General features: G+C 34.0%; 2 protein-coding genes across 5 annotated transcripts in view; one reads left to right on the top strand and one right to left on the bottom strand.

Moving 5' to 3' along the window:
* The window catches only part of LOC117332628 (syntaxin), an 86889-nt gene extending 69649 nt beyond the window's left edge, over positions 1–17240 (bottom strand). For both annotated transcript variants that reach the window (XM_033891608.1, XM_033891607.1), the window contains exons 1-2: positions 17051–17240; positions 12882–12962 (exon numbers count right to left, since the gene is read on the bottom strand). In XM_033891608.1, coding sequence (XP_033747499.1) covers positions 12882–12962; positions 17051–17083 — 114 coding nt within the window. In that variant the 5' untranslated portion in view covers positions 17084–17240. The remainder of the gene's footprint in view (positions 1–12881; positions 12963–17050) is intronic.
* Positions 12996–24646, top strand: LOC117332630 (GTP-binding nuclear protein Ran). 3 transcript variants are annotated; one of them, XM_033891611.1, is made up of 7 exons: positions 12996–13013; positions 18817–18856; positions 19255–19339; positions 20310–20435; positions 21115–21302; positions 21745–21915; positions 23027–24646. In XM_033891611.1, the coding sequence occupies exons 2-7, from the start codon at positions 18824–18826 to the stop codon at positions 23072–23074; spliced, it is 651 nt and encodes a 216-aa protein (XP_033747502.1). In that variant the 5' UTR covers positions 12996–13013; positions 18817–18823; the 3' UTR covers positions 23075–24646. The 3 variants fall into 3 exon arrangements, with proteins under 3 accessions (XP_033747502.1, XP_033747500.1, XP_033747501.1); XM_033891609.1 differs by lacking the exon at positions 12996–13013 and adding an exon at positions 17343–17500; XM_033891610.1 differs by lacking the exon at positions 12996–13013 and adding an exon at positions 17971–17989.
* The last annotated feature ends 2026 nt before the right edge of the window (positions 24647–26672 follow it).

Genomic DNA, 26672 nt, shown 5'->3' with positions numbered 1-26672 from the left:
GTGAAGGGTGTATCCAGGTGAAGGGTGTATCCAGGTGAAGGGTGTACCCATGTGAAGAGTGTATCGAGGTGAAGGTTGTATCCAGGTGAAGGATACCTCCGGATGAAGAGTGTATCCAGGTGAAAAGTGTATCCAGGTTAAAGGTGTATCCTGGTGAAGGGTGTATCCAGGTGAAGGGTGTGTCCAGGTGAAGGGTGTATCCAGGTGAAGGGTGTATCCAGGTTAAAGGTGTATCCAGGTTAAAAGTGTATCCAGGTTAAAGGTGTATCCAGGTTAAAGGTGTATCCAGGTGAAGGGGTTGCTAAGTATACTGTTGATAGGACTATACTCGTCGATATCGTCTTATGTTTGATAGGCACTTTGGATTTTTTTCGTCAGTACAGGGGTAAGCAGACTTGCAACAAAACAGGGTTGAAATTGAGTAAACTATAACTAACTGTATACAACAATTGTATTTATATCAACTAAATCACTATTGAAGGCCCGGACAGTAGTGCACAAATACTTGAGATGTACTGCTAGATACTGATATAGTCCACATTTGAAGTTGCCTCACAAGAGTGGACTTTATATATATAGCAACGGGTTTCATGTTTTGATCATGTGATACATATGTTCAGAACACTTTATAATTATGACTAATTCAGGGTTCTTGTGCAATTTCAAGTGAGATACAAATACTGAAGCCTGAAGCTTCCAGAATATTGTTTGGTGAAGGTGTGGTTACATGTTGGGTGAGAATATGTTTGGTAGGCTGACTTCAGGTGGGCGGTACTTATATATATATATAAAGGAGTTGGTCGACATACAGATAAGAATAGCTAATCAAAACATTGAATGGACAGGTAAGGGATTGTAAAAAGTGGTTTCAGAGGGTTGTGTCAGGAATTTTATATCTTCTATGGTAGAGTTCAACACAGAAATCACATAAGACATGCATATATATCCTTAAACCTTGTAATGTCAGGCACCTTGTAATACCTCTTCAAATATCATATCGTCTATCTAAAAACATCATTATCTGTAATTTTTTTTTCTCTCGATTTTTGTACAACAGAAATGTTTTATATTGCATCAATATTATTCTGACTTATGAGTACACAAATACATATTACCAAATGCCAGAGAATTATAAATCAAGTCGTAACTTTAGCACATACCGAATTTCAACAGACAATTATGACGCCATAGAAAATAATTATCTAGAAAGTGTAATTAGTACTATCAAAATTTAACAATGCTTTTAACTGATGAAATAAGATGATGTTAAAATATGTTTGATTTCACACAAGATTTTGATATTATCAAACAAAACGTTATCTTGGTATACAAAGGGCCATGGTTGTTTATAGGTTTAATTAATGTCACTATTAAAATGATGTGTTCTGTAAATCAGAAGCTGTACAACCAGTTAAGGCTTCACTGCAGAAAATTATTGATCATGAAAAGCTTGCAAGCTTTGCTTAAGCATCCTGTTGAAACACAACGCCAAGTAATTAAAACAGAGCTGGGAATCAATTTTCAAAGACGCCATTAAACTCAAGCAAGACTTGCTACCGAGATGTCAGAGCGCGCCGATGTTTAATCACTGTCGTGCACTGTTACAGCAACGTAATTCCGTGAGCTCATCTCTTGAGGCTTCCGACTCCCGTCAACAAAAGGAACCACTTTTGCATTTCATAATTTAATATGCAAACAAGAATGCAGTTCAAAGATCTACTCCATTTAATATTCTGTTTGTATGTGTTGAAACTTTTCGGTTATCTCTTGAAACTTTTTTAAGAAATGAAAATACTTTTTTTTTTAAATAAATGATATCTTAATACGGTACTTTACTTGTGTAAAAATCTGTTGGTAATGAAGTATATACCTGGGCAATTAAATCCTTGTATTTGTTCAAATTATATATATACCTGTACCAGTAAACATTGCATTAGGTTATGATATTTTAGGCAGTGATTAAAATTTAAAAAATCCATGTTGTGTTGCTCAAATAAAACCTGATGCTATTATAAGTTAACAATGGGTAACAAAATAAAAAAAAGATTTGGAGTCCTGAAGTAAAATCAAATTTGCAAAATTGGGAAATTTTACATGCCTATTGTATCACACTTGGAAATATTTACATGCAAATCATTTTTATGAATGGCATGCTAATTTTTGCAAACACTAAATTTTATTCCTTGAGCTTGACCTTCCTTATCACTTAGGGGTAATACTTCTTTAATATTTGCAAAATTCATGCTGTTTAAGCTTAAAGCTGCGATCACATCTCATTTTCACGCACATAGTTGGCTGTAAGGGGGGGGGGATGCTTACCATAGTTTACCTAGTTAAACGTACCACAGTTCAACATAACCTATAGTTCACCTAGTTTAACATGTACCAAAGTTCAACATAACCTATAGTTTACCTAGTTAAACGTACCACAGTTCAACATAACCTATAGTTTACCTAGTTAAACGTACCACAGTTCAACATAACCTATAGTTTACCTAGTTAAACGTACCACAGTTCAACATAATCTATAGTTTACCTAGTTAAACATACCACAGTTCAACATAACCTATAGTTCACCTAGTTTAACATGTACCACAGTTCAACATAACCTATAATTTACCTAGTTAAACGTACCACAGTTCAACATAACCTATAGTTTACCTAGTTAAACGTACCACAGTTCAACATAACCTATAGTTTACCTAGTTAAACGTACCACAGTTCAACATAACTTTAAAACATAGTTTGAACTTCAATGGTTAGCACAAAATTTTTCAAATCTTTTTTTTTAAATATCTCTACAGTGAGCTTTAATGTCAAGACCCTACTGTAACTGTAGTTTGAATGTAGCTGACCGTAACTGACCCAAACTGACCTGTAGTGCTTACCGTAGCGTTTGATTTGGTTTATTTTGTTTAACGTCCTATTAACAGACAGGGTCATTTAAGGATCTGCCAGGTTTGGAGGTGGAGGAAAGCCGGGGTACCCGGAGAAAAACCACTGTCATACGGTCAGTACCTGGCAACTGCCCCACGTAGGTTTCGAACTCGCAACCCAGAGGTGGAGGGCTAGTGATAAAGTGTCGGGACACCTTCACCACTCGGCCACCTTGGCCTACCGTAGCGTACTACACGTATTATATGATGGCACAACAATTAACACTGCAGCTAATACCATGCTACAGTCCAGCTGGGTTAACTAGGAAACCACAAGCATGAAGGTTGGAGTTTATCTACTGAACCCTAATTCAATCTACGTAGTCGACTACGATGAACTACATGCAAATATATGGTTAAACATGTGTTTGACCGAAAGATGTGGCCAGTTTTAGAAATTTACAGTTAACTAATTGAACATACTTCTATACCTAAAGGAAATTTAATCTGAACTTGTACACTTTTTTTGGGATTTTATAGGATTTTAAGCAATTATCAACTAGTAATTTCAAAGTTCATTTGAGGTAGAAAAAAATGAGGGTGAATATAAATAGCATTGGGAGTGGGGTCTTTTAGCAAACTCATTTATATTGGCAGGAAAAACACTGATTACTAAGACCCAAAGGAAATCCAGTCATAAAGTAAGACTTACTCATCAGGTATTGATCACACCATACACAGGCATGATGACAACACCACAGCATAAAGTCATCACCAAGCCTGGTGACTGAGACTAATCACAGCTAACACAATTAAACACTCAAACCTATTTCAATAATTACTAAAACTGTCAAATTAATATTATATTATTTCTATTTTGATCATGGTGTCTAATAGCAGAAGTATTTAACTGTTAACAAAATGCTCTTCCCTTAGTAATGACATTAGCTCGTCTTCCAGATTCCAATAGATTTCCACATACATCTCTTATGACCTGAATTCAAAAGATACTGTGCTTGTAATTAGATCAATTTTGACAGATTCTCTTTCAACCTCCAACAGCAGCCACTGTCATGTAGATTCTGCTTCACTAAGCAAAATTTGACAATATCCTTAGTTTTCCTACTATAGCGGAAATATCGAGTTCCAACATTCAAATCTGCTACCTTCACCCCGAACAGTACAAACATGAGTGACAACCAATTCTGTCAAGCTTAGCAGAAACAGGCAATTTTTGTGACGTCTATCTTGATCTAAATCACCTGATTCCTTCGAGTGCCTGAAATCCCTTAATTTTACTTAATGTTACCAGGAGGAGGCGCTTAAATTTTATTGATCTTCATTGAGGCCTGTATCTATGCTTGGCAAGCTTAAAATGTCCTACATCTCTGTGACAAATGTATCTCTGTTCTAAAAGAATTCCACAGAAAAAACGGTAGTCCGACACCATTTGCATTTTCTTGATTTAAATCGAACAGTAGTGCTACATCTTTTCCCAAATACACATGCGGTATATAATTTGTTAAGTTACAAGTAGCAAATTCTACTCAATGTTAATCACAACAGGACATCATTAAATATACCTTAAACGTATTCAACAAGAAACAGGTATGGTTGCTTTGTGAAGCATGATCATGAATACATTACAAAAATATACATACAAAATTAATGTATACCTGGTATTAATATTGTAGGTAATACAAATTCAATAAAAGTGTGTATGATTTCAGTATAATCTTAGATACCTTACATTTTACTATTTGTGTGTATGATTTGATCAAGGCATCAAGGTTATACTTATTTGTACATATTTTGCCATCAAATTATAGTTGTAATTATAAAAGTGTTAATAAATTTAAAATGGATTGAATACAAAAATATTGACTCTTAACAGAAGTTTTGATGTGATCATTTCTAAGTAACAATTAGGTATTGGCCCATTGGGTAAATGTATGTTTTACAAAGATGCATCATTTCCCCTCAATTCCTGACTTATTTTAGAATTCAATTCAACTTGATCTTCAATTGAACTGATATCGCTGAGTGAACATTTTATTTCGTGGATGTCTCCGTGTTTTACACAGGACAAACATGATTGGTATACTCCATACCATCTGTAGCAATGATTGAGTCTATAATGAACTAGCAAGAAAAATTATTCAGGTTAGGAAATAACCTAGATTTGTGTGTTGTCATCAGCCAATCAGAATACAGGATTCCTGGCAGTCCGGTATACTAAAGCAAATTGTCGGTAGTTTTAACAGTCGGATCTGGTGGTCCGATGTCTTTGGAATGCCTGCCACCAAGAGCAATTAGGGTAAAAGTATCTTGCCAAAGGACACAACCACGACAGCACAGAGCAGTCCATTTCTCAGCTTCCTGATACTGAACTGACACGGGTAGGGAGTGTCGAACCACTCACCTCTGATCTCAACCTGAGGCTATGTGGCCGGCCCTCTGTACCCATCAATGCTATCACAGCGCCTACGAGAGAAGTTTGCCGTTGCCAATGTTTTCGTGTCAGGTGTCCTGCCGAATGTCGTTGGTAGAAGGTGCTTCAGTAAGATAGCACTATGTATAGTCGACATCCGTTTCAGGCTTTCACAAAAAGACAAACATACCACAGCCTCCCAAAACACACACACTTACACTAAAGGCATGTATTTCACACACAGGGGATCGAGGCATTCCTTAAATAACCAAAGCTGTTGAAAGGACATTAAACAATACAATACCAAACCATATTATTTACCCTACATTTTCTATTTCTAGGTCTTTATGGTTTATTTTTCCCTTGTTTTCAACAGTATTTTCTAAAAATAATTTTATAGAATTGAAAATTTCTTTTAATTACAAATGGATGAATTAATATTAATTGAGCCAGGCTTAAATACACTCCTTCACAGCCTACACTTAGATTCTAAGAGTAACTTAGCAAAGATTCTGAAAAGTCTTAAAGGTTAAACGGTGTATGCAAATACGGTCACATCAACTGTACATGAGTAATATATCATAAGATATTACTACTTTGTTATGAGGGGAGTGAACTTTTGCTACACTAATATGTGGTAACAATAATCCTTTATAACCAAATACCATAATACCTACAGTATTAAAAGCCAAACTTGATTTTTCAAAAAAAATCTTAACAAACAAGCTAACTAGGATTTTACGAATATCACAGTCAAGACTGGTCTTTTTTTTCACAGAAGAGAATGTGACTCGAATGACAAGCTGACTGTCTGGGCTTCCCAGGCCATTAAATGCTGTAGAGAACTCAAAACTCCAGCCACAGTCTCCATATCAATGGAGCAGTTAGTTGGTAACACAACCAAGCAGTCAAAATAAGCAGAGCTCTAAATCAGGAGACCAAGCAATCCAATATCAGGGCAAAGTTGCAAACTAAGAACACAGCTAGACAATTTGAGAATTAAACCTATCACGCAAACTAAGAATACTGCTAGACAAAGGAAGCTTGATAATTAAACCTATCCCTGAATAAATGTACGAACTAAAAAGTCTCATCATCAACAGACCAGACTTGAAGTACTAAACCTAAGCACATTAGATTCAAAACTCGTCTTGTGCAAACTATGTGCTTCTGGAAACAAAGCAATTTGAGGTATAAACTGAAGTTAAATTTTTTTCAATACATAATAATTAATTTTTCATTGTTTGTATGCAGAATGCGGTTTTGTGATTGGTTGAGATTTTTTTTCCATACCTCTATGAAAAAAAATACAAAAATGGTGTGAAAAATGTGACGTCACAATACAGCCATTAATTGATGTTGCGTATTGATAAATTTGTGAAAAAGAATCCCTTATAAGATCAGTTAAATTGATTATAAAGCATGTTTTGATTTTAAAAATCAATTTCAAAAATTAATTAAAAGCATTAATGTCAATTACTTTTTAGTTTCATAGTATGTAAAATTTGTAAGAATCTGATTCATACAGTTTGCTAACAAAATTGTTTTAATACCCCAATTAAACTAAAAAAAAATTGACATCAATGCTTATCTACGGTATACAAGCTGACCAAAAAAAAAAACGTATGAAAATATGCAACCATCTCTTTTACATTAATAGCATTGCTATTAATCAACAAATGCCTGAAAGATCGACCAACATCCTGATATGAAACTATCAGTAATTTATTATACTTTAATACATAATACATCACAAATGTATCGTTTTTCTTTTATGTAGTATCAAATTTTCATATCATTGTATATATAATGTGCATACTGTATCCATTCCTTCAAGAAAGTACAAATTGTCACGATAATAACCTAGACATGTTACATGTATATACAGTGCATTCCGCTTATTGGGTTGCCTATTTGCGAGGGATTTTTACCCGATTAACTGACTTTCGCAATAAGTCGAAGTGCACGTCGCCATCTTAGATTTGGTCCGTAATGGTTGTCAGATTTGGGTTGATTTTGGATGAAAATATTTGCATTTATTATTGTTAATAAATTGTGTTTTTGTTTGTGCTTTTACTGATGTCAAGTTGTCAGACTACTATTACTAATTGTATAAAAATACATGTAGTAAAATAATAAAACCTTACAACTTGTTTCTTATTCATAACACGGTACAATCGTAGCACCTCAAATCGAGGCCATACATCCCTGTTTCATCCACGTGTTCCTAATTTGACATACAATCTAAGGACTCACCGACAAGTACAGCTAAAATAATTTATGTTTATCATAGAGGCAATCTTTTGTTCGCTATGAAGTTTTTAATATTCCATATTATTTTCAATTGCCAAAGCACAGAGATTGGAGAAACCAAGTTTACTACTGTTTTTTTAATAACTCACCTGTGTACCGGTGTCGTCACATTTCCCCGTGGCGAACCCCTCACTTTTAATTCGCCACAGTTAGCGGTGATATCAATCGGTCTGTAGCAATGTCAGACCCAGGTCAAAACCTATTGTTTTGGTTTCTGCTTCGAAGATTTTACATCCCAGAAGTAAAAGTTTAATTGTTTAGTAGCTTAATTATGCTTTTAAACCCCCATTATGTTTGCCTGCTGCTGACTCTAAAAATAACATTTAATTTTACCCACAATGCTTAATCGATTTCCTGTTTGGGAGAAAAACCCCACGAGGCAGAAAAACAACACAGTTCTAAACATGACAAAACCCTGACATAACATTATCGTTTAAGGTAATATTTTACCGTTTTTTGACATTATAACCATCTTGATTACCCTATTTGTTGATAAATGTCTAAAACTTAAAGGTATACGTGATGACTTTCGTGAAAATTGGAGCATTTCCATTTTTTGAGTCAGATTATCGTAGTCGAATAACCCAATTAAACGATTTTTTTAACATGATTCAAGAGAAAATGGTTTTGGTTTCTGAATTTTTACCCCAATAAACGAAATACCCTATTAAGCATTACTCGATCAACTGGAATGTACTGTATACTTATTGTATTTGACAGCTACTATAGGTTTTCTGACCCAACCCTCTGACCTTTCCACATGAAGTAGATTTTAGACAATTGCTCCTCATCATGCAATTTGAATTATTACCCGATTTTCTATGTAAATGTAAATTAAATACTTTCCACTGTTTCCCAGCAATATTACTACAAAATCGTAACAAACCTGTCTATGCTAACAAATATTGACCCGTCCATATTTTTGACTGTTGACCTACAAGGAATATCTGCACACACTAAAATATTCAAATGCTTACAATGATGCATGTTTCTGATCATGAAAACAGTATCCTCTGAAACGCCTAGTGATGAACCCTAATTTGAAACCAGAAATTAAAGGTTCAAAAGAACCTCTGACCAGGGTTTGTTGAATCTTATTGAAAACGGGGATCTTGTGGATTATTCAGGTAATAAAACAGTTGTTTCATGCCTTATCAGTCAACAGTAAAAATTCTCCCTTCTCGGTGATGGGACCAACCTGATGAACTGTGCATAAGGTTGGTCCGAGCACCTTGGGGGAAGAGTTTTTACTGTCGACTGATAAGGCATGAAACAATATTAACTCTATACCGTTTAGGCATCCCTATATCTTAACTGACCTTCTGTGTTCATTTCACATCCACACTATAAACCCTTATATATTATAGAGGAATCACTAGTGCAAACCAAATCACTAATGCAAACCATATATATAATATATCATTATGATGGTGCAAAAAAAAAAGACATTTCCCCTAAATGTGAGCACTTTTTCACCTATATAGCATATCACCAAGTGCTATGCCTGATGGGGAAATCCAACACAAATATCTTGGCATACTTTCCGATAAATAAACCAAGCAATAAACTGTGGTATCCAGAACAGACAATCATAAAGGGTTTGACATATGTTGGGGACTAAATATTGATTGGTCTTGGATTCTTAATGAAAATATTAAAATAATGTAACTTTGTTTTTTCTGCTAATGCTTTTTTTTCAGCAGGCTAGGCCATGCTTTCATCAATTGAGAAAAGTAAAGTTTCTTAAAAATTTAGAAAACATTCGTGATTTTTACATTCATTTTGGGAAAATAGCAATCTTTCAGTGAAAAGAAACAGCCTACATTACTGTTTATGCTGAAAGACAGTGCAAAAAATGCCAATGAACAATCTCGCATACATACTGCCAATATAATTTATTCATTATAACTATTGTGACTGACACACTCATATATATTATAACACACCCCAATGTGAAAAACTGTTGATGTATATATAATATGGGCTTACACAAACTATTGATGTATATATAATATAGGCTTACAATCAGTTTATTGAAAAATGAAATGTAGTAAGATTTACTTTCAATGACATTCAGTATTTGAATCAGTAGTGTACATGTGATCTTCCTCACAGAATTATTTAAAATGGGTATGTAGCCAACATTATATCTTGTCTCAGTCGTCATTATATGATCTCAGAGGGATATATATTTTATCAAGGGATTATCAGTTTCAATTTCTTGTTTAACAATGTATATATCTCTCAAATTGAAATACAAATACATTAAAAATAAAATTTTTGGTGCAAAATTTACATGTATCTGTCAGATCTAATGTTATCAAAGTTTTTAACTTGGTCAAAAATTAGAGCCCCATTCGTTAGATGATATAAGTTGGTATCATAACTCCCTTGCTCTTCAAACATACCCAGAATATAGGTGGCTGTGATTGACATTCCCTGACTGGATGTGAAAAGGTTATATTACTATTATTAGGGGTCACCTGTCGAACCACATGGTGTTTTTTTTTCGGGTACTCTGGTTTCCTCCCACAGCAAGACCCCTTGTGCGCTTCAATTCGAACCAAGTTGATATACCTAATGTTTTCGTAATTGTAGTAAAGCAAATAAAGATTACATTTTTACAGACACATCTAACTTTGTAGAAAATGTTTACAGATCAGCACACGCAAATACCGGTATAATGGGAAAGACTGTCCCAAGCGATCCAGTGTCCCCTTAATTCTCCCATAGACAACCTTACATATAAAGTAATTCCATAAGGTCAGCATCTCCTGGCCATTTGCCACCTGGTGAAAATTGTGATTTTTCTGTGCATCAAACAAATAAAGTTAAGAGTCTGAGTACATCAGTGCATGTCAAACTACATCGGACCGGCGGACATATCCGGTAAAACTGTCGTCGGTCCGATTCGATAATTTGTATCGCCGGACCCAATGTCCGGTCAGGAATTCTTAAGGGCCATTTATTATAGTTTCTATCATAACTTATGGGCGATGTTTCCGCCATTGAAATAGTTCCCGGTGCAGTGCCGGGCAAGGCTTTAAAGCGTAAAAGTTCTGATAGTTCCAATTCAAGCTCAAAACAACAGTATGAGGAAAAGAGGGAGCGAAAGTTTTTAGCTAAGTGGTGTGATGGGCGTGAGGAATGGCTATGGTTTGACGGTGCCGTGATGACATGTGTCCTATATGCATCAATCAGACTGCTATCACTAAAGGTAACCCAATTCATATCAAAATACGTTCTTAACTGGGTGTACTAATTTGAAGATTTCAGCAATTCAGGACCATGAGAGAAGCGCAGGGGCACAAAAAAGCCCTGGAAATAAAGAATGCCAATCTCAATATCTGTGTTTAGTTGTTTCCTATACAAAACTTTGGATACCATTTAAAACTTGGAAATGTCATTGCATTGAATTGTTCATTGTTGAATATAACATTATTCAATTAAAACCTGATAGAAGTGAAATTTGAATTTTTATCTTTTTTGGTCTGGTAAAATTTTGTCTGGTCTGGTAAACATTTCTATTTCACCAGACCGAATGCCCTGTAAAAGATTTGAAAGTTTGGCACGCACCGGTACATGCACCTGAAAAACTAACATTGGTCTGGGTTGTGTCCAGTCCTCATTTAAGAAATATCAGATTTAAAGTTTTAAGGAATTTTAGGCCTGGATTGTGTGTTTTGGTCTCATATAAAATACTGTATATCAGATTTAAAATTTAAGGAATTTTCATGAATATATTTGGAAAACAAACAACAAGCACAATTCAGGGATAGATTGGGACTTGCAAATTCGGACCTAAATATTATAATAAATGGTACCAGCTCTAAAGGCAGGAAAACCAATAGTATATATAGTCTACCATATATACAAATACAATTAGGAGTTTTTAGAGTCAGACTTCCTCAGACCCATGCATAAAATTGTTATCCTTTCATTGCCAGTGCTGGCTGGAAACAAAACAATGATTGGGTCAGTCGTTATCATATCTTATTGATGTCAGTGTTTTTTTGTTTCAACCAGACAGCAACATAGTGTTTCCATAATAATGTCATAATAAACATTTCTACTGAGCAGATATTGCATGTTACAGTTGTCAAATGTTGACAATTCTTATTGATGTAGTTATTACCAACAAAAAATAAATTATTACTACAAGTTTTTTCCAACCAATGCCGTACATGAATTACCAACAGCTTGGATGAATCTAATAGTTTGTTCACTATTTGCAACCTTTAACAATTCTCGCAATATTGACATTTAACATGAAGTGTTATTGCTCAATACAGCCACAACTACGTATCATATATTATGTATGTTCAGTCATCATTATGGACACTTTAATTGGTAAAACATCACGATGATACATTGCAGAACAAGGCAACGAACAGCAAATGCTCAAACAAAATCACAATCTGAAATGTTTGCTAACGTCATGGAAACAAGGGGCCAGATTTGTTACCATATAGTAACAGTGCATATTTTTTATAAGAATTAATTTCAGATTTGAGACATATATATTTATATACATGTATTGATATGAGTTTAATGGCAGGAATGATGGAAAGGATTTCAAATTTTACAGAACATTTTGCAATAAATTGAAGTTCAGGAGCATTTGAAAATAAGTACTGTACTTGCATAAAAAGAGAATGGATTTATTCTCAAACATCCATGTTGGTAACTTTGTCAGATTTCAGAAAATAATTCATTACTATATACATTATAATACAGCATGCCAAACAGATTATTTGACATACTGGGACTTCCTGTACAGTAGACTTGTGGGGTGTTACCTGTGTATAATATATCAATTACCATCAATTAAACACACACACCTCTCATTAAAGTATTAGTTATGGGTCAGTGACCCTCAAAGCCCTTAACCCCCCTCTGGTTCAAGACTGTGAACCATACACTTATAGCACCTTTTAATGACAGGTACAATTGGCCAACTACAGGTGAGATGTTAATTACAATGCCTGGCAGGCCACAGGAAACAGAGGTACTCACAGTTATATAATAAGTAAGATATGTCACACCTATACTTGTCAGAAATACTCTGAAGAAATATATAAATATTTCCCTCAACAAACTTCTCAGCAATAGAATCAGACACCTCTTAAAGTGGACACTTAGTGTAATTCTCAAGCGACAGTACCTTTTTTTTAGATACAACTGACACAGGTGTATCGTTATGATCTGAATTCAGAAGTAGTGGAATTTCACATGGAATTTCTATAACTGGCATGACCTACCTGTCCGAAGAACCGCTCCATAAACCCACTACTATCCACATTAACGGCAACATCATCAGCTTCTTCATCGTCGCTTTGTGCCTACAGTAAAATCAACAAGTGAATCTAAGTAACTAAGAGATAATTATACAGGTAAGATAAAATTATTTATTTTGAAAATGAAAATAGAATAAATTCACATATTGAATAAACATGTCTTACAAAACAGTATTACATGTGTCACTACTGTATAATGATGTAATTAGATAGATCAAACAGCAATTTTACTCCGATATGTTTCAAATCAAAATAAGAAAAAAAAATTCAACTAGTTAACTTGCATATAGTGTTTTGTTCGCAAAATAAGGAGTGCAAGATACTTTCTACATGAAAATCTGTATTTATGGCATGTATATTGTCATATTTTCTTGACATATTTTAAATTTTAAATATTTTTCAAGAGAAGAAAACTTTTTAATTATATTTGAAACAACCAAATATAATACAAACAGTCACATCACTGTCTCAATACAAATTTAAACACTGTTTTACTTAAACCATTGTAAGGATTTTAGGAATTAAAAAAAAAAAGTTTATGTCCAATTTTCCCTCCTGGAGATTTGTCTTAATTGTTTTGGCACTAGAGGATGGCTGCTTTGACACCTTTATTGATTTTTAAAACAATTCTTGAACAATCACAATGTTCCCTATTTCCCCTTTAGCCATAAAAATATGTCATACCCACAGTAGATATGTTACAAATCTGTAGTATGATTTCAAGCAATTTTTCTGTTTTCTTTTTCTTCATTTGCTCAAAGTCTTGCAATGGGTGTGGAAAGAAGACCTTTGGTATTGAAATACTGATTTTTTTTTTTATTTGAATAACCAGAAATCATTCTTTTTGCTCAGTTTTACTTGAGATTAAAAATTTATAGAAAAGATCATATACTTCAATTTAAATATTTAGATAATGCATTGCATTTTCATTACCAGGTGAAAAAAAATCCCATTTGGGAAACAGACCGTGGCCAAACATCCTTAATGCTGAACTGTGATACCATTTAAAATTATCAATATTTCTTTTAACCTTATTTTCTATGACAGCATATTACTTTTTCCTAAAGAAAATTAAATATTAAAGATCTTGTTTCAAATGGATGCAGATCCATTTTGTGGGAAAGTTTTGGCCTAATTCCCAGGTATCTGTTGATACTAGTAATCTAACTCCCATAAAAGCCAGGACATACAACAAAGACATATCATTTACTGTGGTATGGTATCTCATGGTGTGTATATGTGAAATGTACCCGTAACTTATAGATTACATGAAAATTGAGTCAGGTTACATGACTTGACACATTCAATTTGAATCTACTTTTTATGCATCAAAACAGATGTAGGTCCACAAAATCTAACAAAAATAAGAGGAGTTGCACGAAATTTAATAAGTCACGATTATCATAATATACTTTAAATTTACATGTATGTATCACTTTAAAGATTGGATATTTTTAGACCATTACATCAAGTCCAGTAAAAGATTTTAGATAAATTTCTGCTTTGTAGGACTCTAGGTCTATTGTATGTTGCAGTATATATTTTATTGTACATAGAGAGGGCGCTATGATAACTTGTGTCTGATCCCTTTGTCTCCTTTAATTTTAGAACAAAAACATCTTTCAACAAAACAATAGAATTGAGCTGGACACTTCTAAATATAAACACACTAGATTTCATCAGTCTTTCTTACTTTCCTCAGTATTATCATTATAGAAGAATATTGCAGGTAAATTGCTCAGGTGTATCGTAATACTGTATGGTATCATATATACAATACATACGTTGTATATATTACAATCATTATACATACTACTAGCTCTCATTGATCTAAATTTACAATACTGTCATTACCTTTTCTGTAATTTTACACCATATTTGATTATGAATTAAATTAATGCAGTTAAAAATTCTTGTTTAAAACAATCATCAGCTTTTATAACAAGAAAAATCTAAAGAGTATTCAATATTTTTATGTTTTCTGTAGGTTCATTCTATATATCATATGGGAGTCACACATTAGGCATAAAAATACTGTACCTCTACTGTTGATCTATTTTTGAGACTACCCTAAATTAAAGTTTTATTCATTTTCAATTTAAGGGCTATTAAAGGAATATTTCATACTAGTTTGAAATTTCATTTACAAAAGAATCTTCTTAGTTCTTATGGAAACTGTACATGTATGCCTCAATTTACTGTAATAAACAAAGATGGTAATTTGTGGAAATATTATATATCTACCTAGATGGATCTATAAACTTCATATATATGGTCCCTGATTCCATCATAGCAGGTTGCATTGTATGAGCCTAACTCATGCACCAAGGCAGAATTTAGGGGAAAATACCCCTTTCATTATCTAGGGGGAAACCCCCGATTTCCAATTGCAAAAGGCCATGCACTAGCTAGCTAGCTATAGGGGGCTATATATATTCTTCCACTTCAGTATAGTACAATATGATTGCTAGGTTTTTCCAGCTGATTTTATAAATGAGCATCTATAGCATAGGTGATCTAAGTATATTAAATATCCAATGAGATGATATTGATTTTGGTTGAATGTAAATAAAGTTGTCAGGCCTAATTATTGGGAATGGGGGGAATTAATAGGTAACTTGAGGAACTTTTACTAGCTAGGCCAGGGGAAATAATTTTGCTGGGAAAATTTACTTATAAACAGCAAATAAATAGGGCTATATTAACACCCATGAACTGTATGATATACTGGTATACATTGTAAAATTGGCAGGAAATAAGCCGAATGAAGCGATGAAAATGCAATCCCTTAAAAAAGTTTAAAGTATAAAAAAAACAAAAAAACTTGTGTATTTGCCCAATATTTTGCATAAAACCTGGGCAGTCTAATTTTATATTGGCCAGGGGTATTCCCACCACTTTCACTTGATTACAGGAAGAATATTTTGACGTGGTCAATAGCTTTATTTAAATGTCTAATTTAGAAAGATCTCTTAAAAGGTACAGATCAATAAAGTTTGCAACTTCTGAGGAATATCCCTTTAAAGATTCCATGTTACCTTATTGTAAAAGAATATATTTAATTTTTTTTTTAAATGTCTGACTTACCTGGGATGTAAACTGAGATTAAGGCCTAATATGTTAATTCGGACAGCTGTTCTTGCTTGTTTTATTCAACTCAATCACAGACTTAGATATATATATCAAAGTCCATAACTGAATTAACAATATATATTTCACTTAAAAATTTCAATGACTATTTATTTGGTACCCTTTGGAATTACATATGTATACATTTCCCCATCCTTTACTAAACAGTTTATATTGTTGAACTATTTCCAATGCTTATAAGTTTTCGAAACAAATTTTTCAGAGGATGCAAATATCATAAAAAAAACACATTAACTGTTAACCTAAATTTACTAATTGAAACAACAGATGATTGTGATAACCGAATGAGATAAGAAAATCATTCAAAGATACGACCCCCCCCCCCCACCCCCAAAAAAAAGAAGGTGTAGCATGACTTACATTTTATTTTGAATAATATAGGATACGCCCAATCATCATTATAATCAGAGATCAGATGTCATGAGACAGTTTCATCTCTGACTTGGTATTAAGACTTTTTCAACCCATTTTCATTTTAAGCTGCAATATGAGATAGGCCTTGATAAAAGAGGTCTTTCCTGTGCACACTTAAAATAATTGTTCTCTTTTGGTTTAACAGGAAATTAATTTATGACAAATACAACATTTAATTAACATGTATTTGTTACAAATATTAGATATTTCATTTTATCGTAAAATTGGCAATGACAGGGACATAAAAACACATGACTAATACTGTACAGTATGACCGAGTGTGTAATGTAACATCTATAATAATGAATACATAGACATGGCCTGATCATTGCTAAACATATACACCGGCAAATCGGTTTAATGGGTGGGGATTATACAAACAAAAACAACATTCGACCAGGAAAACACGCTTAAACTTCTGTTAATCCACAAGTATTAGAACTCCCAGCAGGAAAATCACTAAAATTCCGTTCAGAAATTTCGAATGCACACAGGGTCCAAATCTCGTTTATGAGGAAGACATCGACAAGTTCACAGTTGATACAGATGCTGAGGATTTAGAAACCTACCGCCTTTAAAGCCGCTAGTCGGTCTTTGGTCATCTTGCATGGAAGGTTTTTAACCTAACTTGTCGCAGATGGTGTAAAACGGTAAAATAAACGTTCCAGGAGTCATATAAGCTTCATGACTTGCGATAAAACATGTAAGATCAATACAATTTTAATATTGTCTACCATGAAACCATTACAACAGTTTTGCGCAGGTGCGATGTGGTGTTTCCTACTTCCGGTCTTCCGAGGTATAAAATATTCGTGTCTTAATAACTGAACAATATTTAAGCATTGTGAATCGTGCATTAATCTGTAACTTCCAAATATTCATAATTATTTACTACATTTGTCAATATTTGTGGTCATACTGATAATATTGCACCCTCTTTCGCGCCAAAAATAGCTTAAACACCAACTTCCTGTTTGAGTAATCCATCACAGAGCGGTATTTATTTCACCTGACTAGTGGTAAGGTTTAATCCAGGAATATCAACGTAATCATCGTTTGTTTGAATTACTTGTGTTAGCAATTTTGTAAATAGATATTTTTCAGATAAAATTAACTTAATTTTATTATTCAAAAAGTCGTAATTTGGGATTTTCAGATACATATTTTTACCAACCATTCTGGAAAGTCCCGTATAATTCTTTGTTACGTAGAATATGCACGTCGTCCCTTTTCTTAACTCTATTCATAGACGTTTTGTCATGATTATTGTAAGATATTGTCTTTGACGTGCTGTTTTGATTTACAATATTGAAACTAATTTATACACGTGATTTCTATTTATGTAGTGAACACCTTATTGCGAAACCGGTTTATTTTGGTTTTTGCCGGATCTGTACGCAATTTACACATTTAAACATTACACAATAAAATTTTAACTTACATAGTGTCCACCAGTTGACAAGTGAATTTGAAATAGGCGATCACTTTTGGTACTAACAACTTCACTGGTAAGTAACTTATGTGATGAAAAAAAAGAAATATTGCGTTTTGACTCTGGCGCTGTCGACCATTTATAACAACAGAGGTAAGGAATCTGATACTGTTTTTGCTGTTGAAAAAAAACAATGGGGAGAAGCCAACGAGTTATTGTTTGAGACACAACTAGGTTATATTTTTTAATACCAGTTAGCAGTAGTCCTCACTTGCCATCACATTCGCTGTGCTGCAAATGCATGTTCTATGAGGCATTAGTCCAGATCCTGTGGCAGGTTTTAATTTTAAATAGTCATACTTATTGTGATATGATGGCCTTCTATGGGGATTTCCATTTAGCTTCACAGACAAGTAAGTGGAGGGTCTCGAGTCTGATCCATGATGAATCCTGAAGGCACACTACTCTTTCCTGTTACAGCCCAATCCATTTCTGCTACATTCCTCCCTCAGTCACCCTGAAGATACACAACTCCATATACCACGTTCCATATATAATTTAGTGCAAAAAGTAACAGGAAAAAAACATATTCCTGCAAAGTGCTCAGATGGGAATCGGCCTGATAATTATCCTCAGTTCAGTGAAATGTGGTTTGGCTAGCACTTTGTCCTATTGTAATTTAAATCCTTACAGTGAAAATGTGTCATTATTCGCTGACCATGAACAAATTTCATGCGGCTGAATGGCAGCCCACAAATTGAAAATATGTGTTATTCTGTTGAACTTATATGTGGACTTGAAATTGCGACAGTACCGACTGTGAAGCAATGATTGGCTAACCAAACCTGCACTTTAACCCTTAGTTTAACAATTTTTAATAAAACACATTGTCTTACTTTTCAGGTTTCAAATGGCCGCAGGATTGAAAACGCCAACATTTAAGGTATGTTAAAATTTTGAACATGCAAATTATATTAGCAGTTTTTTTTCTTTCTCAAAATCTAGTTTTTTTAATACCCCTTATTCCAAGTTTGATTGTCTGATCTCAGCCATGAATTCTTGAATGTTCTTAATAAATAAACCCTAAGATTATTTGAAAATTATTGTTCAAATGACTCAAGTTTTTAATGACTTTCACTGATTTTATAATTTAAAATTCCTGCTGTTAATGTAAAAATAAGGCAAGCCTGTATAAATCTAATGAATATGTATATTAAATTTAATAAATATTTCTACCGGTGAATTAATAGAAATTGTAAATGAAAGAGTTGAATAGTTAGCATTACAATAATAGTATTTGAAGTGATATAATTGATAATATATGCATCCATTTCATTTCAGTTGGTGCTGGTTGGAGATGGAGGTGTAGGAAAAACAACATTCGTAAAGAGACATCTTACAGGAGAATTTGAAAAGAAATATGTTGGTATGAAGAAAACTTTATTTTTAAACGGATTCAGGTTCTAGGTTTTGTGCGTTTCTGATCATTTGCCAACATTACCAGAAAAGATAGAAGAATAAACCTTTTTATTTTGATAGTAGAGACATCCTCGTTTAAATAGTGTATGTTGTAAGTAAATTTATTTAAAAGGACATGGCATTGTGTTCAATTATTTGAGTATTGATCCAGGGTATGGAACATACTTTGTAAATTAACATGGGTTGTGGGTGTACCAAAAAAATTGTTGTCCCAGAGGGATGTCTTTTCTTTCTTTGTTTTTTGTAATGATTGTAAGATAATGCAGGGATTTTCCTGGCTATTTTTGGAAGTGGCACTTGGGGCCTAATTCTAGGGAATTTTCCAACATTTTTGGTCAAATTGGGAAATATATTGTGAATACTATAATAATTTACCAAAGGAGGCATGATAGGAATCCTTTTGCAAATGAACAAGCTATGGGTAAATTGATTATTTCAAAATTGTGCCATTTTTCTTTTTATATATTCATGAAGACCTAAATGCTGTTTGATTTAGTTTGCACATTCACCTGAATCATATAGACTCTACTCTTTCATTTGTGTTATTTCATTAAATTGTGCTTCTGATGAGGCTGCATCTTCCTTTATCTTTTAGACAGGCCTAACCTCTTATGAGACGCCATCTTGATAAACCTCGCTTCATCACTGGGTTGTGATAATGTTTGGATAACATCAATCAGTTTTGCATGAAAATAAAGCAACTGGATGATCAAGCTCAATAATTAGTAATAAACAGCTGAACAAATCTGGGAATTTGTCTCGATTGGGTAAAAATTAGTTAATTATATAGTTGGGAATGGTAGATACAGCACCTTTGGTATAGGCTGGAAAGTCCCGGGAGAACATACTGATTTATGAGGAAAATAAATCAAAAAAGTTCAGATAGTATTTTTTTAAATCCATATTTTCTTTATCAGCTACTCTTGGAGTGGAAGTACATCCTCTTCAATTTTGTACGACCAGAGGAAATATCATGTTCAATGTGTGGGATACAGCTGGACAGGAAAAATTTGGAGGACTCCGAGATGGCTACTACATCCAAGGTATGAATCGTATACGTTTCTATTGATAAATGGATGATTGCAATAACATTATAAGATACAATTTCATCTGATTGCAGTCTTTTTCAAACCATCCAGCATGTGTAATATTTGATTATTCAGGTTGTTAAAGAAAAACCTGGATTGAAGTTTGAAGAAGACATGTTGATTCTCCAATGTAATCATCTCAATATCAATAAAGAATAATTTCAAGAGAAATTTTATTATGCCCCGCCATGCAGTGGTGTTGCCGTATCTGCCCCGTCCTGATGCAATGTGATTAGCTAATCTCGGGAACTGCTGATACGATCCTCATTAAACTGTTTCAGGGTGTAAAGTGGGAGCGAGGGCAGTCGTGTCTTAGATATTTTCTAGAATTTTTTTTTTTTTTTTTTTAGTTTGATTTTGATAAGTAATTTCTGAAATTAGTCTTATTTAGTGGTTGTTTATTGTCTTATTTAGTGGTTGTTTATCGGAGAGGAAAAAATTTAAGATAGTGTGTATAAGCAGATCTGTAGAGCAAGCAAGCATTATACTACTAAGGGTTTGTCATATTGAACATTTAAAAAAGTTTATAAAGAAGAAAAAGGTAGGGGTGCACTTACTTTGTAAGATTCGTTTTTGTTTTTATGAATGTCGTTTGATTTGAGAGTTAATCATGTTCAATGTTTATACATTTTAGGTCAGTGTGCAATCATTATGTTCGATGTGACCTCAAGAGTAACATACAAGAATGTGCCCAACTGGCATCGAGATTTGGTGCGCGTTTGTGAAAGTATACCCATTGTGCTTTGTGGGAACAAGGTGGACATTAAGGACAGAAAAGTGAAAGCTAAATCAATCGTATTCCACAGGAAGAAAAATCTTCAGGTAAAGGGAGAATTCTGCACCAACAACCTTAGTCAACTCTGTTATTTCCATGGTTCATGCATGCATGAAGTCTTTGAATGTTGGCCTGTGCCACAGGAAATAAACCTTGTATATATAAATATATATCAATTTTGTACTTTGTTATATTACCACCACCCTTTGCATGCTTTCTCAATTACAACGAACACGAGACATGTTGGGGGAAACTCACTTGCTAAATGCATTTAGATTGTCCGTGTTACCTCAAATTCAAGTTTTGATCAGAGGATTATAACCCTGGTTATCTCCGGTGCATGCACAGGGTGGTGTTCAGATTAAATAATAGATTTGTTTTAATCAACGATAAGTTTTTATACCAATGGCTAGGGTTAATCAAAATTTTGATTGATGCACACTACATTGTAATATTTGATTTTTCATGCTTTGTACTTTTGTTTTGTAGTACTATGACATCAGCGCTAAAAGTAATTACAACTTTGAGAAACCCTTCCTGTGGTTGGGAAGAAAATTAGTCGGAGACCCCAACCTCGAGTTTGCTGCAATGCCTGCCCTCGCTCCCCCAGAAATCAACATGGATCCTCAGCTGGCAAAACAATGTGAACATGATTTAGAGGTACAGTATAACTTCAAATCAAGATTCTCAAAGGGTTTTTAAGGATGCATAGTCTTTAAAAGCCTTGAATTTACTTTCAGCCTTGGGAAGCCTTAAAAGTTAAATCCTGGTCCATGGTCCTAATTAGTCTTGAGAGTATGATATTCATTGTTTTATATAAATTGGGAAATGTACTTTCAACAGAGATTAATGATGGTTCACATGTTTAAATTATTATGAGTTGGACTTCATTTAAGTAATGAGGGATACAGTTTTCATAATTATATAAGGGCTATTCCTCTGAAACATATCCACTGAGAGGACTCCAGAAATGAAGGAATTCTTTTAATGGTGCGAGGGTGTTGGGAAAACAAATCCAGTCTATTATATAGTACTGTTTTAGTTTAGTGTTTGAATTGAATCCGTTCTATGAGAGGTCCCTGTATGACAAACCTGGAGTCCTCCTGAGTATATATTTTACTAAAATAGCACTATCCCATTAAAATATCTACCTGAGCCCAGGACTGCACAATTAATCGCTTTTATCTATGGTTGGAATTCCTTCCTATAAGTTCTATGTAATTTATTAAATAAAAATTCTGTTGGTGGTACCACTTACCTAAACCTGGAGTCATGGGGTGGGGTAGATATAATTTGTTGGAAAGGTCCTTGTGTGAAACATGGAGTAATATTTGGTAATATACATTAACTATTATTAATTCCAGAATTCTAAAAGGAGAATAAGAGATATATACAGAATTGGTAGTTTTCATTAATTAGGAATATACAAGTTAATGAGAAATTAAACTGGAAGTATTTAGAAAAGAATATTTTATAGCTCTACCTTTGTTCCTGTTTATAATGCACATTTAATGCAGCAGGTGTAATGCTAATCAGATGTCACAGGTATTTAACTTCTGCAACCAGTACTTTATCTTTGCAACTTAGCCTGTACCCTGTTGCCCATGAGTTATAACATCCAAACTTATTTGATAAGAGCTATCTAAATTGTTAGTTTTATGAACAAAACATTCTTTCAATGACTACATATAAAATTTTTAAAAAATTGTCGTTGAACAAATCTCATTTTTTGATTATCCACTTTCATTTCAATGTTTGGTTTTATTTGCAGGAAGCACAACAGGTAGCACTACCAGATGATGACGACTCCGAGTTATAGGCATACAGTGTGTTAATGGTTCGAAGAGGATGAACCTCCGCTATTCTCTCTACAAATAGATATTGATTGTGGAATGAGTCACATAAGAAACTTGTGATAATACATTAAGCCATCATTACCAGGGACATTTCAATGTTAGAGGGAATTTTTGGCAAAGGTTTATGCTCTTCGTATGTGAATGTTGCGAAAAGTTTAGTGGAAATCTTGCGACTCAGGTCACCAATGTTGTTTTTTCGAAAAACATACCACTTTTCTACCTGTAAATGAAGTCGTGAGCTTATCACTAGTAAGAAAAATTGCGATCATGGATAGCCCAGCTAATGACATTGAATGTCGCAAAAGCAATCTCCCTCATGGACACCTATTTATTGTTATGAATCTTTCTGATTCCCTGTGATGTTTGCCTAGGATTTCAGAAATGTTGTAACAGTCAAATCAGATGAATTCAGTTTAAGTGAACTTTACATCAGCGATACTCGAGTTAGCAGCTGGCACAAGACAAATTCGGAATTTTGATAGCGACAGATTGATTTCTGTAGTGAACTGACCCTGAACTGTAACAATTCTCACTGGAGTGAATAGACAAATTGAATCGGAATTAATATACAAAGGGAAGACCAAATATTCTCTTTTGTTCGTTATCACCTGTATTGGTGTTCTACTGTGATGTTGTTAAATAGCTGTCTTGATGTTTCTGCAATTGAGGATAAGGAAAATGCAATCAAAGTAAACAGATATTCAGCACAATCCTTTTGGAAATAACTATCTAGATATTGTATATTCTCATAAAGGAATCTAGGTGTACATGTATCGTCCATATGGCCAAAAACAACTGCTTGCTGAAAATAGTAATTGAAGATGTATGCCTATTGCCTGTGCGAGTTATAATAATATATGGTGTTTTTTTTCTATGACCAAGTATTCGGTTGCAACAATATTGTTTGGAGTGGATTATTGTTGAATAAAGTTTTAATGATTTGGCCTGAATTTTTTTGTTTTGGGAAATATTTGAAAATAGTTGATATTAAAAAGAGATTATAACTCTTAAGACTGCTGCTTGTGGTGATTTTATTTTAACATCAGCCATATCAGAATATTCATAATATCTGACAGATGGAGAATATGGCTCATAACTGTTGTAAAACTTTTCCAGTTTGATGGCGATTGTTTAATATTTAAACCTTTTTCCAGTGATGTCGTGTGGAATGTACTTGTAATATATAAGCTATTCAGTGATAACATAATTTTGAAGACTATCAAAATGGAACATCAAGTGTAATGTTTAAAAAAGGATTTTTTATGATCATGTTTTTAAATATATTGCTTCCGTCATTTAAGTTACTTGCATCATTTAAGTTCTCGTGGAAAAGATATGTTAATTTGATATTATTAGAACAAAGTCGAAGACTAAATGTCTGAAGATCTAATTAATTTTTCAAGGCAATGTATAAGCATTGTTTTTCACGGTAAACCAATTGTACTATAGATCACAATGTAAAGTATGATTTGTGATACATGTTTTGTTTGACAGATGCAGACCTATTGTCAATAAAAAAACAAAATTCTTTAAAAGTCTGTTTTTCATTGTTTATCATGATAATAATTCAATACATTTACTGCTTATATAGTGAAACAGATCTTGCAAATAACATTCAGTGAATACAAGATTACTGGGAAATACACTTGCCATGTTAATATTGAATTCTACAAAGTTCATGTATGGCTCTCAAGAAGGATGGTGCTTACTTATTTCCGTACACAAAAAAAAAAACTAGGTTTCTGTGGGGAAAATGAAGCCTTCAGATGGGACAATAGGAAGATGGTGTGTATCAAAGAGCATACAGTTCACCTAGACCAGGCAATGCATTTTGACCGTATATTAAAGAAAATGGCTTCGGGTTCTATCGTGCATTTCTTGTAATTGGTTTGGGATTATCGCCCCTTGAACAACCAGGCTCATCTTGGAGGCGAGGTCTCCTTATATGGCGGGAGGGGGTAATTAGCCCGGAGCAATTGGGGTAAAAACACTACCATGGCAGCACATACCGGCCTGTTTATCGACTAAATAGTTTGAATGCAATACTTGGGTCATGAAATGATATGCAAGACATTTCGTTGTGTATCAAAATATGTCGTTTTGACCTGTAGCCGGTGGAGATTTATTTCTGAAAAAAAGGTTCTATCAATCAGTCCTAGTTTCTGCCCCTATGAGGTACCATGGGTCCGTCGCAAGGCAAAAAAAGGTAATTCGGGTAAAGACGAGACCATGACGGCATATACGTATACCGGCCTGTTTCTCGACTTAATACTTAGCATGAATTGACATAGGCAAGACATTTCAAAGTATGTCGTTTAGACCTTTGACCTTCAGCTTGTGGAGATTTATGTTTGAAAAAAAAGTTCGGTCCCAAGTTTCTGCCCCTATGAGGTCTCCTTGGGAATGTTGAGGAATCGAGTCTTCATAACATCCAGGTTCACACGCACTGGTAACACTGGGTACATCATAAATGGAAGTCAGTATTCTAAGTCTTTGTGATGGACTTCCTGAAGATAAGGGATGTTCTGTTCTGTTACTATGCTTCAAGACGGGTACCAAGTGAAGGGCTTGCTTCATTTCATATTTCCAGAATATAATTGATAACTATCTCGGATGTCCTTCAAGATACTTTTATAAAATTTAGTAAGAGGGTTAATAGTAATCAATTCAATTCATTTTATTGACTTTAAGCTTTACAGCTCATCAGTACAATATACAATACAAGTAATCGGTCCGTCCGTCCGTGATTAACTTGTGCCAAGGATATCTCGTAGACCCCTGCACAGATTTAGTTAATATACCATCATGGTCTAAACCTGGGTATCTCTTCTGAAAGCAACATAAAATCACTAGGTTTGTCCTTATTTTAAAACAAACGTTTGGTTTACGATAAACTAAAGTTCTTCATCAGACAGGGGTAGCGATTCGCCTCAACTTCGCTTGCCAGGGATTACGATCCGCCTCAGATGTTAGAAAGGTAGAATACATTTTGTATAGTAGTCAAAACATCAATGGTTACTCAGAATGCCTGTAGACATTGCATGGGTCGTCTGCCGTTTTCATTCTTTCGAAGCTCACAAAAACAGTTTTCAATCATTGTTTGTGTTTAAAATAAGCATTTCCCCAAATCATATTTATTCCCATCTTCTCTAGTAAGTATTGTTTAATTGTTAATGATATACCAATGGCTAGGGTTAATCAAAATTTTGATTGATGCACACTACATTGTAATATACGCTTTCAATTGTATTTGAGGAGTAGATTGTTTTTCATCTAACATTTCTAGTACTAGATACTGAAAACGATTAAGTGGTGATACACTTAATTACACTAGAGACTTACAGATCTGTTTAACATATGTATGTGATATTTACGTCTCTGATCAAACAAACCCGAAAATGTCGATCTGAGGTTCAAATTCAATTATACAAACCTTAGGTATAGGATATTAAGTAACTGTTTTCAGAATCTCGAGTTCTTCTTGTTGCCAGTATTTAGCATTGAAATTAAACACATTTATTTTCCCATTTTCTATACTTAAACAGTGTTTATTAACTAGTT

The sequence above is a fragment of the Pecten maximus genome, chromosome 8, assembly GCF_902652985.1.
Source record: "Pecten maximus chromosome 8, xPecMax1.1, whole genome shotgun sequence".
Taxonomy (NCBI): domain Eukaryota; kingdom Metazoa; phylum Mollusca; class Bivalvia; order Pectinida; family Pectinidae; genus Pecten; species Pecten maximus.
The sequence above is the reverse complement of the archived record's forward strand: the minus strand, read 5'-3'. Positions and strand labels throughout refer to the sequence as shown.